We start from the raw sequence: 15,856 nt of genomic DNA, 5'->3' as shown, positions 1-15,856 counted from the left end.
AAGTCTACGACAGACATAATGGATGGTGTTTTGTTTTAAATGTATTTGTTTTGTAATTGACAAAAAAAAAAAGAAAAACAGCACTATACCTCCTAATTATTGAAATCAAATGTTACAGCCAGCACCTGGGACTGGGTTTTAAATACAGCGGAAGGTAAATGGTTACATTTGTATTTGTTAAAGTCTGTAAAAGAAAATAAATGAGGAAAGCTACTGTTTTTTGTTGTTCATGTTGTTGTATATCAATCTTTTGATCTGCCACAAGAACACAATTCATCTTAAAAAAATGGTTGAGGGCTTTTTCTCAAAACAATTAAGATTAAAAAAGATGAATTATATCAATTAAATACAGATCTGAATTCATCACTGCACACCTCTTATTGATTATTTTCCTACAGGGGCAGTGTTTTCTTAAAACTAAGATTTGAGGTAGCGGATTTCACCAGCAGAACATCACTCATGATATTCCCACCAGAGTGAACAGAAAAGTTAAATTTGCCACCTTGTGTCTCCTCTCTGCTCCGTTAAAAGAATTTGCAGAGGAAGGCTGCCCTCATCTGGTTTCACTCCCACTTTTTCACAGAGCGGTTCCAATCGGTGCGGGTGAGCCTCAGGCTCATGGAGACATTTGGCAGTCCAAAGATGTCTCAAGGGAAGAACTAGACCTCAGGAGGGAAAATGTCACTAAACGTTTGGCTCAAGTCATTTTTTTAAACTGATGTCGTACCTGGTAAGAATTTATATCTTTGCACTTCAAAAAGAAAGCTTTTATTAATAATTGTGATGGCACCTTTGTTGGTTCATATGTGCCATCATGCCGAAAGCTATTCAGTCTGTCTCTCTGCTGCCCTTTAAATATCAATGCACCTCTGTGGGCCGCACCTGCTCTTCACCACCCAGCGGTCGCTTCCATTTAAGGCTCACATCACTATCATCTGCATCTGTCATTTGGATCACCCTTAGAGACCCACCTCATATCTCAGACTTCCCTTCCCACCACTTGAAATTCAACATTTGAACCAATGATTGACATCGACACTGTGATAAGGCTGCAACTAACAACTGGTGTAATTAATAATCGAATATCTGTCTGATCCAACGCATGTGTAAAACATTGAGGCAAGAATGATGTATTCTTGTATCGAATAATGATGACACGCAGGTTGAACAACTCCAAAACCTTCCTATTAATTGATATGGGCCATCAGAGATTAGTGCAGCAGCAGACTTAAAAAAAACTCATCCAAATGTCATTGAAAATGGTAATTGGCTACCCACGCTGCCTTTTGGAGATCAGTTCTTTTGTCATCTGAGGGCCCCTCCATCTTGACCTGAATGTCCCTTCGATTAAGGACAAACTGTCAACTGTAACCACCAGCGTCATTTGTTTCCCGCAAAACCACAGCGGAAGACTGGAAGTATACCCCCCCCAGCCCTCAATCCTGCAGTGTTAACCCATCCTTTCCACCAGGTATGATCTCACAGGCCGTGTGACTCATCCACTCGTGATGGGAAGTGTGACATCAATTATTAGAAGAAAGCGAGGGCTACTCATCTTTATTTGTCACTCGGTTTCGATAGGGCTAAAAGCATTTTAAATGTACGGCCTGCTATACAATGACTCATTTTGAACCTGATCATTGCCATAATGTTTTCTGAATTAAGCCTTTACAGGGAAGTCAATAAAATACCAGATGAAATGTTTTTGACAGGGACTCGTTTCACTGAATTGGATGTTGACTTGAGTCACACCACCGGAGGTCAGCAGAGAGCAAAAAAGTGATCATAACGCACATCATTTCCGAGAACCATCAGACCAGAATGTGTGCGCGCGTGCGTGTGTGTGTGTGTGTGTGTGTGTGTGTGAGAGAGAGAGAGAAACTGCAGGCTGACCGCTCATGAAGTCATTTAGACTTTTTCATCAATCCCATATTAAATACAGTCTTTTAAAAGATGTTGCCTTGAATGATTAAACAACAAATTTAACAATATACCGTAATTATTATTATATTAAAATATAATTCAAATCATTTATTCTTCTATTTTGCTAATTTGTTCATTGGGGTTACTATAGCCAATCCCAGGGAGTCAAGAACGTACATTTCTACACTTTCTTCAAATAAAAATACAATGATTTTTGTTTCATGTCACAATATTTAACTTGTTGGCATGCGCAGAAAATGACAAGGAAAAAAATGACAATTCCAGCCACTTTTCAGTAATCATCAGGCTTGATTCGTCTCATAGACTGTAGGTGAATAGGCTACTACAGTGCTCTGTATGACCTTTGCCCTCTGTCGTGCGTAGTGATGAGACAAGTGTGCTGCTTCAGTGCATGAATATAACTAAAAGTAACACAAGCGTGCATGAGAGGCACTGTTTGTGTGTGTGTGTGTGAATATTTTTGCAGCTCACGACTCAGAGTTGCTGATGCTTGTCCTTTGGGCCCTGTCAAGCACACTCAGCATCAGTGTTTAGGATGCAACGTGGGACAAGGTCTCTGTAATTTGGTAGGCGGGAAGCCATGGGGACCTTTTAGTTAACGCTTGTGAAGGACATGCTCCAGTTCTATGTGTGATTTGTTCAATAGTGGCCCATGGTCCTATAAATGCTGCGAACCAATGTATTGCCAAGTGTGTCCAACTACATAAATAAATGCCTCGCTGCGAATAAAAAAAAGAATGGTGTTTACTGTACATATGTAGCCCATTCATCAATTTTATTCTGGTTGTCCGAACAGGGTCAAGAAGTGCTGCAGCTTAAGCGGGCAACGCACACAGACTTTGGTAGACAGTATAGGACGAAAATAATGGATAGTAAAGTGATGTCTTTTGATAGATAGGAGTGATCCAAATTAAGGGTGTTTTGTCTCTTTTTTTTTTTTTTCACTTCTGACCAAAACTTAAAGTGCTACTGAAATTATACATAGATACATTTCGTTTATAGTTTATTTTATAACTACATTATTTGTCATGAAATTAACGTCACATGTGCTCTTGGCACAGGTAGCGACAAATCACAGCTCATCCGTTTTTTTTTTTTTGAGGGGGGTTGACCATATGACATTCACAAGCATAGCTGTGATTGGTTGTTACCTGAGCCTTGAGCATGTGACATCACTTTGAGTCAAAAGCAAGTAGACGAAACGGGATTTTAGAGTATTAATTGTATGTAAGAAATAATTTAGTTATGGAATTCAATATTGACAAAATTTTATAATTTCCTGCTGAAATAATATCCCTTAGGGCATGAACGGTATGTATATTAGTGAGATCGCTAAACCTACTCATTTTTATTCCGTGTGTGATTCGACAGGCGGAGCACGTTTAGAAATCCCTCCTCCTTCACCGGGATTAGCAGCGTCAATGTCTTAGTAGTACTGTATGGAGATACTACGTATTCCATTAGCCATCTTTCAACGGCATGATGGGGCGGCGCATAGTATACTGAACAGCATAAAAATAGGTGCTGCCTTAAGACTAAATTTAGGGCAGAATTAACCTCTATCTGTCTTGCGCCTCTTACGCGATTGTGACATGCCATATGTTAAACTTCTCTTGTTTAATTAAGACCCAAGATGACGTCGGAGTACGTAAACACACATACACATTGACACACACTCCCTCCTCCCGCCGCGCATGCAGCTGCCACTTGCGGTAGTGACGATGATGATGCTGGCGTGCAGATGAGGGCCAATGAAAGCGCAGGATGCTGAGGGAGGCTGCTAGGCTGAATGGAGGCGAAGGGATGCCGTCCGTATAGCAGCACAAGAGAGGAATAGACATCCGAGGAGGTGAGCGTGTTTCTCTGCATTAATCTCACCGTAATCGTTTGTGTCGAAATCACTTGCACCGTCCGTGACGTGTCCTTTTGTGATTCTCTTGAGTACGCTTGCGAGCGGGTCATAGGAGACCTCTGCTCGTACCCAACCGGTCATTGATCACGAGATAGCGAACCGTTTGCGTCCCATTCAAACAACGCTGCAGCGATGGTGTTACCGAATAAATCTTTTATTTAGCGCTTCTTTGGAGTCATAATGTTCAGGGGCTCGGCGCGTGACCACGCCGGGGCCATCAAACATGGAGGCCCAATGAGCTGTCAGCGGTTCCGTGCTCCTTATGCTGCATCACATGTAATTTACTTGGTGCAACATTCAGATAATTTAATCAATATGTGAATAGTTAAAGCCTCACTGAGAGAGATCTCACCTGAACGCGTTTGTAACAGTCAATTCTCTCCGTTTGACCCTTTTTTCCTCTCTGAGTGGGATACATTCGGGGCGTTGAGGCTCAGTAGTAGAATACGTGATGAGGGGGCTGCATGCAGCACACTCCAAGGGATTGGTGCTTCTTCTCGTGTGAAATGACTCCTATCAACCCATATTGAGGGCTATTTTTAGAAAAATGTCCTTCTTTGTCTGCCTGAGACACTGAGGCTCTGACCTCAAAAGGAGAGCGCCGTCGTCTCCTTTCGACCACTTGTCTCCCCTCCCTGCTCGCCGCTGTTTGATTTGAACACAATGGATGTGGCGAAATGTCAGGATGGGGCCCACCTTCATCCAAAAAGTCACAGGCACTCAGCGGTGAAATCTTTGTAGCACGTCATCTGTGTCCTCTCCGCTTCAATGCTCACTTAATTGCTTGAGATGATTCCTCCCGTGGCCCTAACTTGACTTGTCAAAAGGTGTTCTCATCTATCATTGAGTCATATGGAATTGATTACCTGTAGAATGCTGGAGTGAGTGCATTTCAAAATGGAAGCAAAAAATACAGACATTCAAATTTGCATTTGTTAAAGCCTGTATGCTTCCACCAGGAAACTTCAGCCACTCCTACAATTGAATGTTTGAGCAATGTGAACAAATATAATAACTGCCTTTCCTATCTGGTGACATTATTATGGTTAAATGTTTTGAATCCACTTGAGGATCCAAGTGCACATATCCCTGCATATCCGATGCAAATGTACATCATTGCAAAGTACAAGCAAGGATAGCCCAAATAATACAGTACACACTAAAACTAAGGAAACGCATTTTGCAAAAATTTCAACTAAACACTTATGTGAATTTGGCAGCGCTGAAATGGAGTTCAGAACGTTTAGAGCAAAATGCTCACAAAGCGTAATGCAGTAATGCAATTTCATTGATCAAATAATTGTTCATTTTCCCCGTAGTCGAGCAAGGACATTTAGGGAACAGACAATGAAATGGCATTCACAGGCCTGGAAATTAATTGATTTCAATAACACTTAATGACAGCAGACGTTATGAGGCTGACTTTTTCTGCCAAGGCACTTGTAGTTCATTCAAGGTAGAGACACTTTGTGTCTGCGCCGCCAATTTGTTTTTAGCTGTTGAAAGCTGACCAGTGAAGATAAGAGGCGCTTGTTGTGCAGGCTTCAAGTGCGGTAAATTGCAATTTAATTTACAGCTGCATCACAGCGGGACTCAAACGAACACACGCACAATTAGCCTTTTTCGAAAAATGAATTTGAACTTTCTAACTTCAGTATGCTAAATGAATTTTGGAAAGAAGTGTCCTGTCTGACCTCTTCTGCTCAGACATGAGCGTGCAAATATTTTCTACATTGGAGACCTGATGTGATCTTCTCCGTCTTCCCCCCCCCAAAAAAAAACAACAACAATAATGCAATGTCATGCGTGAATTAGGACTCTTTCATCACATCGTCTTTTCCCCCCCGTCGCCTTAGGTAAACGAGGTCCGGTGACCGAGGTGCTTAATCTCTGTTAGCCCAAACGTCATCACCATGGCAACTGGGCCAGAGCAGCAAGTGCCACCGGAACGAAAGTACCGTAATCTGTCGGAAGCTTCAGTCCATTTATCTGGCATGTTCCTCACATTTGGTCCAGTATTGATCACCGCTAGATGAAGGACTACTTTTTTTTGTACTAGGTATGATACTAGGATATGTTGGGTATTTAAAAAAAAAAAAAATGCATCACATTTTGATTAATACTAATTCCAAACACTTCTTTTAAAGGCATTTAAACACATTTTCATCCTGTGCGTCAACTGAAAATGACATTACGTCCGCAAGGCTCAGAAAACAACCAATCACAGCACACCTGGTTTCTGGATTTGGTCATGTGGTCATAAGATGAGCTGTGATTGTCTGTTACAGAGTTTTCAGAATGTCATTTTCAGTCTACAGGTATTAATTGCACGTGAAAAATGATTTCCTTAAAGGGACAGTGTGTAAGATTTTTTTAAAGAAAGGAATACATTAAATTATTATAAATTTAAAAAACTTGCAAATGAATGTGTTTTTAATGACCAACAGTATGTTTTAAAGATAATCATAGGTCTAGTTAGCATTAAATTATATTACATGGGAGGTGACACTTCTCCGGAGGCGGCCATGGTTGTTATAGCTACAAACAAGGGTAAATGCAGCACCTGCCACACCTCCTGCTGTCCGTAATGAAAAACGGTCTAAATCTTACATCTGCTGGAAATGGTTGCTATTCTGCCATAATTTCAGCAAGGCTCCTTGCACACGTGTTCATGCCAAATGGCACCTTGTTGGTTTACGCCTTCTTTCTCTGATTGGTTGTTTTTATTGTAGTTGTAGTTTGTAGCGGTATAGAACTACAATGACCACTCAAGTGTGAGCCGTTTCTATTATTCTGAAAGGTGACAGCTCCACTGTGATTCAGAGTAGTTGTGCACCCCTGCAAACTAGAACCGTGACCTATAGATACAATTTTGATTTCCAATCACAGATAAGTATTGCTTATGTTGGCTTCTCAGTTGCAGCTCTGTAAATTGTGGATGAGGTGTACCTAATGAAATGCCATGTGCAATTGTGCCTACGCTCCCTATGAAGAAAATAAGAAAAGAATTGCCCAATTAACAATAGCTTTACTATACTAGTGGTCGAACATGGTATTTCCTATAGCCTGGCGTATGTGTTACTGCTCCCTGTTCTCCCACAAAATCACACAATGTTCTGCTAGGCTTTCACTTTGATCGAGCGCTTTTTTTGTAAAGCCTACATTTAAACATCGGCGTGCGAAGAGAAGCTGATCGGCGAGACATTTACCATCGGAGTCGCGGGATCGATACGCTTTGAATCACCCTTGGATGTGTGCGACATCTGTGCTCCCTGAACAAGCTCTCACCTGCAAACTGCTGAATAGGTCAACTGCATACTTTGCTGGTGACTTATTAGGAAAGCAAAACAAACATCTTGTGCGTTTATTAACTGCTGAGTGGCTATGATCGCCGCAGACGGTTGTGTGATAAAAGATATTATTGCATCCAGGGCTTCAGTTTGTCCATTAATTATCTGGTGTACTGACGCTTGTAAAGCTCTTGTGTCTGTATCAGGAGCTTTAAGTGGATTTTGATAAATGTCGGCCAGAGGAAATCCAGCGTGATGCCTCTTTGCATACAGTCACGGGGCACTACATTGCGCACACCTTCATAATCTCACGGGATCCAGCACAAAAATCCGGCCAATACAAATAAAATTAACATTTTTATGGAGACATCGTATTAATGATTAGCATTGTGGTTTTACTGGGCCCTTGTGCAAAACTCTGCACAAGCATAAGCATTAATAATTTTCATCTAAATGGAAAGAGCACAATCTTTTGAAATTATTATAGCAATGCCTTAAAAAATAGCATCATTTGGGACCCATGTAGCTGGGAATTTATTTTAAATGTTCTTAGTGAGATGTAGCCAATTCCGAATGTCTTTGAAAACTATTTTGATACAGCTCTTCTATTGGATCTTAATGTACCATGATTGCTTAACAAAAGTGTCTGGTATCATCCTCACGAAACCAAAAAATAGTCAACAATTCAACTATATATTCAGTTTCACCTTAAATTAATTCATTTTTCTTCTCCTAGTTAGCCCTGTTTACATCGGTTATATATTTTGCTAGGCCTTTTAAGAATATGATATAACACTGGTGACCCTCAAGATACTGCTCGTGGTCCCTGGATTGTGAAACACTTGAGTAGACTAAATGCACTTTAACACAGTCCCCCCCCCCCCCAAGTCTTTATTTCAGGTTGTCTTTTGCCATTTGTTCGTTGTTGCCTCGACAAACCCAAAGTGCTGTCACATTCTTCTTGCAGCCTCCGGCTCAACGTTCCCTCCGACTTTGACGCGCTCCGACTCCCAAGGCCGTAGATAAAGTCCCCCCCATGCGCGGTTCAGCCAACCTGTGCAGTATCATCGCAGCGCGCCCCCGTTAAGGACCCCCCTGGTGGCCGCGCGGCCGACTCACGGGACATGTACGGCAGTGCCAGAGCTGTTGGTCACTTAGAGAGCAGCCCCGCACGCTCCCCGCGCCTGCCTCGGTCCCCGAGACTGGGCCATCGGAGGGCCAACAGCGGGGGCGGGAGCGGCGCGGGGGGCAAGACGCTCTCCATGGAGAACATCCAGTCTCTCAACGCTGCCTACGCCACTTCGGGGCCCATGTACCTGAGCGACCACGAGGCCGTGGGCTCCACGGCCACGTACCCCAAAGGCACCACCACTCTGGGTCGGGCCACCAGCCGGGCCATGTACGGGGGCCGCGTCACAGCCATGGGCAGTAGTCCCAACATCGCTTCGGTGGGACTGCCCCATGCTGACCTTCTGTCTTACAGTGACCTGGGCTCCATCTCCATGCTGCACGCCCACCACCACCACCACCATCAGGGGGTGCCCTCCGCCCTGCTCAGGCAGGCGGTGCGGAGCAGTGGGGGGGAACTGCTGGAGATGCAGGCCCAGTTCAGGGATATACAGAGGGAGAACGAGATGCTGCGCAGGGAGCTGGACCTGAAGGACAGTAAGCTGGGCTCCTCCACCAACAGCATCAAGAGCTTCTGGAGCCCCGAGCTCAAGAAGGAGCGCATCATGAGGAAGGAGGAGGCGGCGCGGACGTCCATCCTCAAGGAGCAGATGAGAGTCACTCACGAGGAAAACCAGGTGAGACGCACCTGCTTGCCTTCTAACATTTAGTGCAGGGGGAGGTCCGTGGTGGTCTTTTGTCTTTTTATCATGTTTGCTGTTTCGGAGACCTTTCTGGAAAGAGGATAAGATGTGTGCATGACTACGTGGGCCTGACTACGCAGCTCATGTGCGCATCCTGTTTTCGTGACATAATGTATTACCCCCCCTAAAAAAAACAAACAACAACTTAATATACTGTAGGTATTGCTACTGGACCTTTGTGCCATCTTTATTTCAAGGTATAAATGTCGATGCTAGTATCAGCCGCTCTCATGTTGCAATTTTATGATCACAAACTAGAACATTAAAAAAAATGTAGCACTGTATTACTCTAACGTGGGACCATTTTTCGTTTTGTTAATTACACTGCACCTCTTCCTCTAGACCTTTATTCTGTCCATCATGTTGTAGAACCACACCAAAGCTAAATTTGGACTTCCATGTAATCCATAATATACCAAGAGCAGAAATGATGACGCTTGTACCAACCTGTCATGTGCTGAGCAGAATTTGGATCCAAACGCAGACGGCACACAAAACAAGTAAAATAGAAATTCTTTAGACACAAAAACTCAACATGACTACAGTGAGCATTGGAAACTAGACCTGAATAACAACACTCAGAACCTACACTTGGAAAAACTGGACTCAGAAACTTAATCTGAAAAAAAGTAGACCTGGGAAGGCAGCTTCGTCGAAATTTTATTAGAGAAGCGTCAGCTTTGGCTATGCTCATTACTTCTGTGCCAAACTGAAGCCCTAAAAGGTAACAAATACATAACCGCAGAAAAAAAAAGACAACAAAGGTGACAAACATAATTGATACATCGAGGAACAAACTCAACGTTCCCTCTTTCGCAGTAGCCATGTTTTCTTATCTTAATGAAGGCAAACTGTTTATTGAAGTAAGTGGGCATAGTGGCTTTTGTTGGCTATCCTCCGTGCGGGGGTGTTGCCATGGCCCAGTTAAATCAACTTTTGACAAGAGTGGGCACCTCGCTCTGAGACACAAGACAGTAAAAAGCTTCCTGTCTTTTAATTCCTCTGATCATCTGTCCGCCTCCATTCATGCAGCCTTTGCAGAAAGTTTAGCTTTTACTAAATGCATAAAATCCCCCAAAGCGCAGATGTCTTTTATTTGGTTATAGCCTCATATACTTGTTTCTAAAATAAGTAAAGTCATTACAGACCGAACATAATGTAGCTTCCAATTTCCAGTCCGCCTTGAGTCAAGCTCATTTTCTAGCTTGTCATCTTCATCTCATTATGCAAATTGCTAATAAAAACGTAGCCAGAAGTGTGTTAGCTTATGTACTAGGTTGGCGTTTTGCTTGTTTGAATACTACAGCGCATTCCGGCGTTATCTTTATTATTCTCGTCGATTTGACGATCCGCCAAAGCAGCGAACGCAGTTTTTCCCTTTAGTGTCAAAGCTGGATTTTGTAGACCTCGCATTCCATTTCAAACCAAAACGTCTGTTGCGTCTGCTTCTGTGACTTCCCTGGAGTTGAATGAGACCGCGTGTTACAGTGGAGCTTTCCTTTCTCGTTCACACTTTGATGGTTTCACCTGCTGCAGATCCCCCGACAAGAGCCACAGGGATTTTCATTCTTTCATTCTATGTACGTCTACTATTGTTCGGCACTATTAAACACGCAGTGCGAATCCTTTTACATATGTATAACTTGGTCGCATATATTACGTGCGGCAGAATATTATGCGCGTGTTGTACTTCTTGCTGGATGCAGACCATTTCTTGCACTCAGCCTTATCTGGAATACGGCACTCAATTATGTTCACAGGCAGACGTGCCTGGCTGCCATAATTGCTCTTTTCTATCTTGATTTCTGGACTCTTTAAATGCGCACGCTTGGGCAGACCCCATCTACAGAAAAGCTGGCTAGTTAAACAATAATGAGAATTGTGCAAATTCATAGTTTCCGTAACGCCACAATGGCCTTATATTACAGTCATTTAAGGCGATGCTAAGCAAAGTATAGCCCGGCCATAGTCGCTGAAAGGCTCACACAGTGACCATAAATTCAAAGTAAAGTCTAATTTATGGGGCTTTTATTTTGAAAAGTTCTGCTTGTATTTCATGTGGGTGCTACTAAAAGGCTAGTAGCGAGCAAGAGATGTGATTTGTGTCAGCATTGTTACCAATTTAGCAACGTCAATGTGATATTTAGCAACTTTGGGGACTTCACAAACGCTTTTTGAAAAAAAAAAAAAAAAACACTGGCAAAAATCAACAATAGCTGTCACGCTGTTAGCAACATTCAAGTTTCCTGCAAGGTGGTGTTAAGAAGATTTGGCCAATTAATGCCAAAATATGAAAATCTCCAAGCTGGGGGAAAAAAAAAAAAGTTTTCAAATAGGAGGTGTGAAAATGTGGAATCATCCTTATCTTCAACTTAATAAAAAAATTCCATAAAAATGCTTTGTGAGGAGTGACACAATTTTCTGGCATATGAGCCAGAAATAAAACAGATGCTGTTACACATATCTATCCTCCGAAGTTGCTGAATAAAACACACCTAGCAATACAGCAACAATTCTGTTTCCAAAGTTTAATACATCAGACGTGGATAGCAAATCACTGTTTAAGTCTTTTTTGTTCATCCAGAAATGATTCACACTAGTTTTCAGGTACTTGGCTGAAAGAGAAAAAATCACTCAGAATATATAATTGAAAAAAGTTGAGACCCACCAGTGTATTTCATGAATACCACAGTTTAAATAAACCATAGATGTAAACAAACGTCAGTATATAGCTGGCCTAAGCACAACTGAACTGCAAGCCTAATAACAATATTTGGTATTGAAAATGACTATGTGAACAAGTAAGAACACTTAGTTAGGAAAAAACTTATATAATAACTGAATGAACTTTACCCCTGCTCTCATTTTTCACATATATACAGTGTTATTATACCTGTATAGAATGCTAAGGATTTTTATTTTTACATAAAGCTTCTCCTATTAACTGTAAAGTAGAAACCTAGTTTAGTAAGTCCCTTAACATGTTCCATTTTTGCGAATTTACTGTTCAAATGACTCCTTTGAAGAAGGTGATTAAAAGAAGAAAGTGAGCAGCGACATAATAACTGGCCTAGCACTTCTCACAGCAGGTGCCTGGGGCATCTGTGAGCTTGAGCAAATATTGCGCATCATTCATCTGCTTAATAAGGTGAGGGAATAAGCGCCCGTGTTTACAGCGTCCAAACAGGACTAATGTGTGCGAGTCGTCGGACTGTTTGACTTCAGCACATTTTCCTGAGCTGCTGAATCTGGCCACAATCTGCTGGCGGCAAAGATGGGAGCTGGAGCCAGTTACGTCTGACTGAGTCACGACCAGCAGTGACGCTCACACACTTGGCCCTTATCAACACGAGCCCCAAAATGGAGGCTGCGCTACATACAGTTCGTCGTGTGTGTGTGTGTGTGTGTGTGTGTGTGTGTCATGCGGTAGACACACACTGTATTTTTTGACCAAGCCCTTTAAAAGACCGTAGGCGTTGATTTGAATTTAATTAACCGTTCAGCACTACCTATAATTACACATCCTGTTGTGGATTATGGTGCAAAATTAATATGAAGAGCATGTGTTTAAGGGTACAGGCAACATTGCTGTCCAGTATTTACAGACAAGAATGGGTCATTGGAGACCATCACAGTGTCCTCCTGAGGTCTTGGGTCACAGCGGTGGACATTCATAATGGTGCGCACTAACTGTTATTTGAATCAATGATGCACTTTTAAAGTGCATTAAGCTTCATCATGGCCGTCATCAAAAGACCTGTTGAATCTTTTTGGCAGCGTGTTTCAAATTCATTGTGAGGCTGAGTGATAAGGAAGGTTGTTTTGACAAAAAACGTTTTCAATATGGTGATAAAAATGTGAAATTACGTTTCAGTAAAATAGCGAGGGGGAGTTTTGAGCTATGGCTAATAAAGCCAAATATTCTCGGCATATGCCTCTAAAATCCGATGATAAAGATTTAATTTCCCCATTTGAACTTAAAAGTTACAGCATCTCAAATTTCTTTGAGTTGATTTACAGCACAGAGATGAGGAATTTAGTGAGCGGTGACTCAGCTGTTTAGCTCCGCATGAGCGATGCACCCGCCCACGCTTACTGACACGTACACACTCCTACAATTGAGTTCATGTTTGTAAGTGCCACCTGGGTAACCTACTTAGTGCGGCCATCTTTGTTAACCACTTGAAGAGTCATGACTGCAACTTTGCAGCCCAACAATTTGTTCACAGTTCACAAGCTTACGAAATAAAAATTAAGGCATTATCTCCACTCTTAAAAGCTGCGATCTCTCAGCTGTTATTCAAATATCAGTTCTACACCCTGGATAAATGAATGCTATGTCATGTAGCACAAAATTGAGACAAACAAAATAATACAACAAAAACTGTAAAACAAAAAAAATGCATATACATTAGGAAATTAAGAAAAAAATATATACACAAAATCACAAAAATGAACGGAAAGCAAACTTAGAACACAAACACATGCAAATAACCCCGTTTTCATTAAAAGATCTGCAAACAAAAAAACGCTAATACCAAAATGGTTGCTAAAAGTATAATCACAAAATATACACAGGCACAAACATAGAGCAGAAAATAAATACAAAATAATAAAATAAGTGCACCATGATGAAAACAGCTACAATGACAAAATATGCTGCAAGTTGACATCACACAATCAAAAGTGTTGCCACACCACGTAAATGCAAAAGTAGTAATAGTAATTATTTATTTATTTATGTATTTATTTATTTTAAAAGGGGGAGTGCAAGAGAGGGTTTGGAATTTGGGTTTGGGTTCTCTTTCCAGTTCTTTCTTTCTGAATAGGGTCATACTATATCACAAGTCATTTGTAACTTTAAAGGGCCCATATCATGGGATTTTAAACCTCCCTTACACTTGTCTCATTGGAAAATCAATTTCTTATGAATTATGAGTTTTTTTGGCGGCTGGATTTCACTGGAAGCCCGCCTCTCACGGTATGGCCGCCATGCCCCTTTCATGATGTCGTTCTAAAGCCGACGGACACGATAAAACAACAACAACAACAAAGCTAGCCTTGTAGTAATGGCAGTAAGAGTCGGAGTGAATGAAGAAGCCAAAATCAGGCGTTTTTGCACATTGAAATCAACTGGAGTTCAGATGTGTTAAGAGAGGGCACACAGCAACACCCGTTCAGCCTATCAAACTGTTCCCCTCGGGAAACCACTACTCATAACAACATATCCGCAAATGAGTGAATTATTTACGACAACCGTTGAGTGTCCAGCCGTGTGCTCCCAAACACCCGGTGCTAAATCTCTCTTTCCCGGCTCCTGAATGAAAGCGAAAGTAAAAATATGACCAGCTCCTCTGTTTCACTTCCAGCCACCCAAAAAAAACAAATCAAATTCGATAAGAAAGTGAACTTCCAATGCGGTAAAAATTCCATCATTTATATGTATATATTTAACTGTGAAAAGCTTCAAATGCATTATATAGGCCCTAGAAATGTGATTTTACAATGATGTCAGACCCTCTTATGATATTTGTCTTGAGCAGTATTTAGCAATGTAAATACTCTCAAAATGAACCCACTATATGCTTGTGTATGTGGAATGAAGACGTTCAGTGAACTGGCGTGACGTTAGCAATTGAGGTGGCATTAAATTGTCGCAGCATCTCATTTTCCCCGATGTACCGCTCAAGCAGATAGCAGGAGGTGTTTTTCTCTTTCTCGCGGTCAGGGTGACCACGACAATATCAGATGAGTCTTGCCTGACTCACAGGAAGTGGTACACTCCTGTTATTGATGGGTGGGTCGCAGTCTTTTTCAGCCACAGTGCAATTATGCAAATGGCCTCATTGACTGCACTAAGCACTTTAACTCCAAGACGGAAGGCTATTGATCAGGGCAGAACATGAGATGAAGAGGAAGCTGAGATACTAAGATGACATGCTGAGGGGGGAGATGGACCAGGTTATTGTCATCAATGATTGGCCAATCAAAATTGATTATATATAGATATTTTGATTGAGCTGTGTCATTATTGTGTTGTTTTTCCTCATTGTTACTTGCTGAAATCACCATGGTGTCGGTGACAAGATTGAAATTGAAAATTACATGAAATGGAGGCTATGGATAATGACCATATGAGTCACAATATGACTACAATTGTGGTACATGGCTGCAGCCTCGCACTCAGCAGGAACTTTTCAAGCTGATGCCAGAAGAAACACTGCCCTCTAGCGGTCTGAAAGACGGACTGCCTGAGCATTTCCTGCTTGGAATGACATTTCTGTGTCGTGTTGGTGATTAAAAACTTAATATACTACTTTCAGAGGATAATTCATTACCGATACCTGGACCATCTAACGAAATACAACGCAAGAGCTGGATTGAGGCTCTGTTTTCACAAAGATTGTCATCTTCACAGATTTACTGTAGTGTACTGATATATTAATACATTTATTATTTTTGAGTTGTGCCAATTAAATTAATTACATGATTAATTGATTCGATTAGAGTTAATTCAATATAAAATTAATCAATAACATTCTTGGTAATGCGTTAATCATATTGAGACCGAGTTTAATTAAAAAAAAAGTCTAAATCGTGTCTCTCACCAGTAAATATTCTATTTCTTTAGTCCTACAAGTAAGCAGATTTATTATCTTTGTGTTAAATCAAAATGAAAACATATGAATTTACTTCGAAAAAAATGTAACATTTTGGTTCTTTTTTCTGATGTTATGGATCAAAGCAGCAACTGAACCTTTCACTTTCAATTTGAAATAAAATCTTGTTTTTACCAAAGATATGGAAAATTTAACGCGTTTCCTGTATTCTGCTTCAAA

At 41.3% G+C, this 15,856-nt stretch overlaps 1 protein-coding gene across 9 annotated transcripts in view; it reads left to right on the top strand.

Annotated features, from left to right (window-relative positions):
• Positions 1–3,663: 3,663 nt before the first annotated feature.
• Positions 3,664–15,856, top strand: part of erc2 (ELKS/RAB6-interacting/CAST family member 2) — a 41,132-nt gene continuing 28,939 nt past the window's right edge. For 7 of the 9 annotated variants that reach the window (XM_088423548.1, XM_088423545.1, XM_088423546.1 and 4 more), the window contains exons 1-2: positions 3,664–3,793; positions 8,114–8,951. In XM_088423548.1, coding sequence (XP_088279674.1) covers positions 8,271–8,951 — 681 coding nt within the window. In that variant the 5' untranslated portion in view covers positions 3,664–3,793; positions 8,114–8,270. The remainder of the gene's footprint in view (positions 3,794–8,113; positions 8,952–15,856) is intronic. The other 2 variants (XM_088423549.1, XM_088423551.1) reach the window with 2 other exon arrangements.

This window comes from Hippichthys cyanospilos, chromosome 9 (genome assembly GCF_059441005.1).
Source record: "Hippichthys cyanospilos isolate Australia breed blue-spotted pipefish chromosome 9, RoL_Hcya_1.0, whole genome shotgun sequence".
Lineage (NCBI taxonomy): Eukaryota > Metazoa > Chordata > Actinopteri > Syngnathiformes > Syngnathidae > Hippichthys > Hippichthys cyanospilos.
The sequence above is the reverse complement of the archived record's forward strand: the minus strand, read 5'-3'. Positions and strand labels throughout refer to the sequence as shown.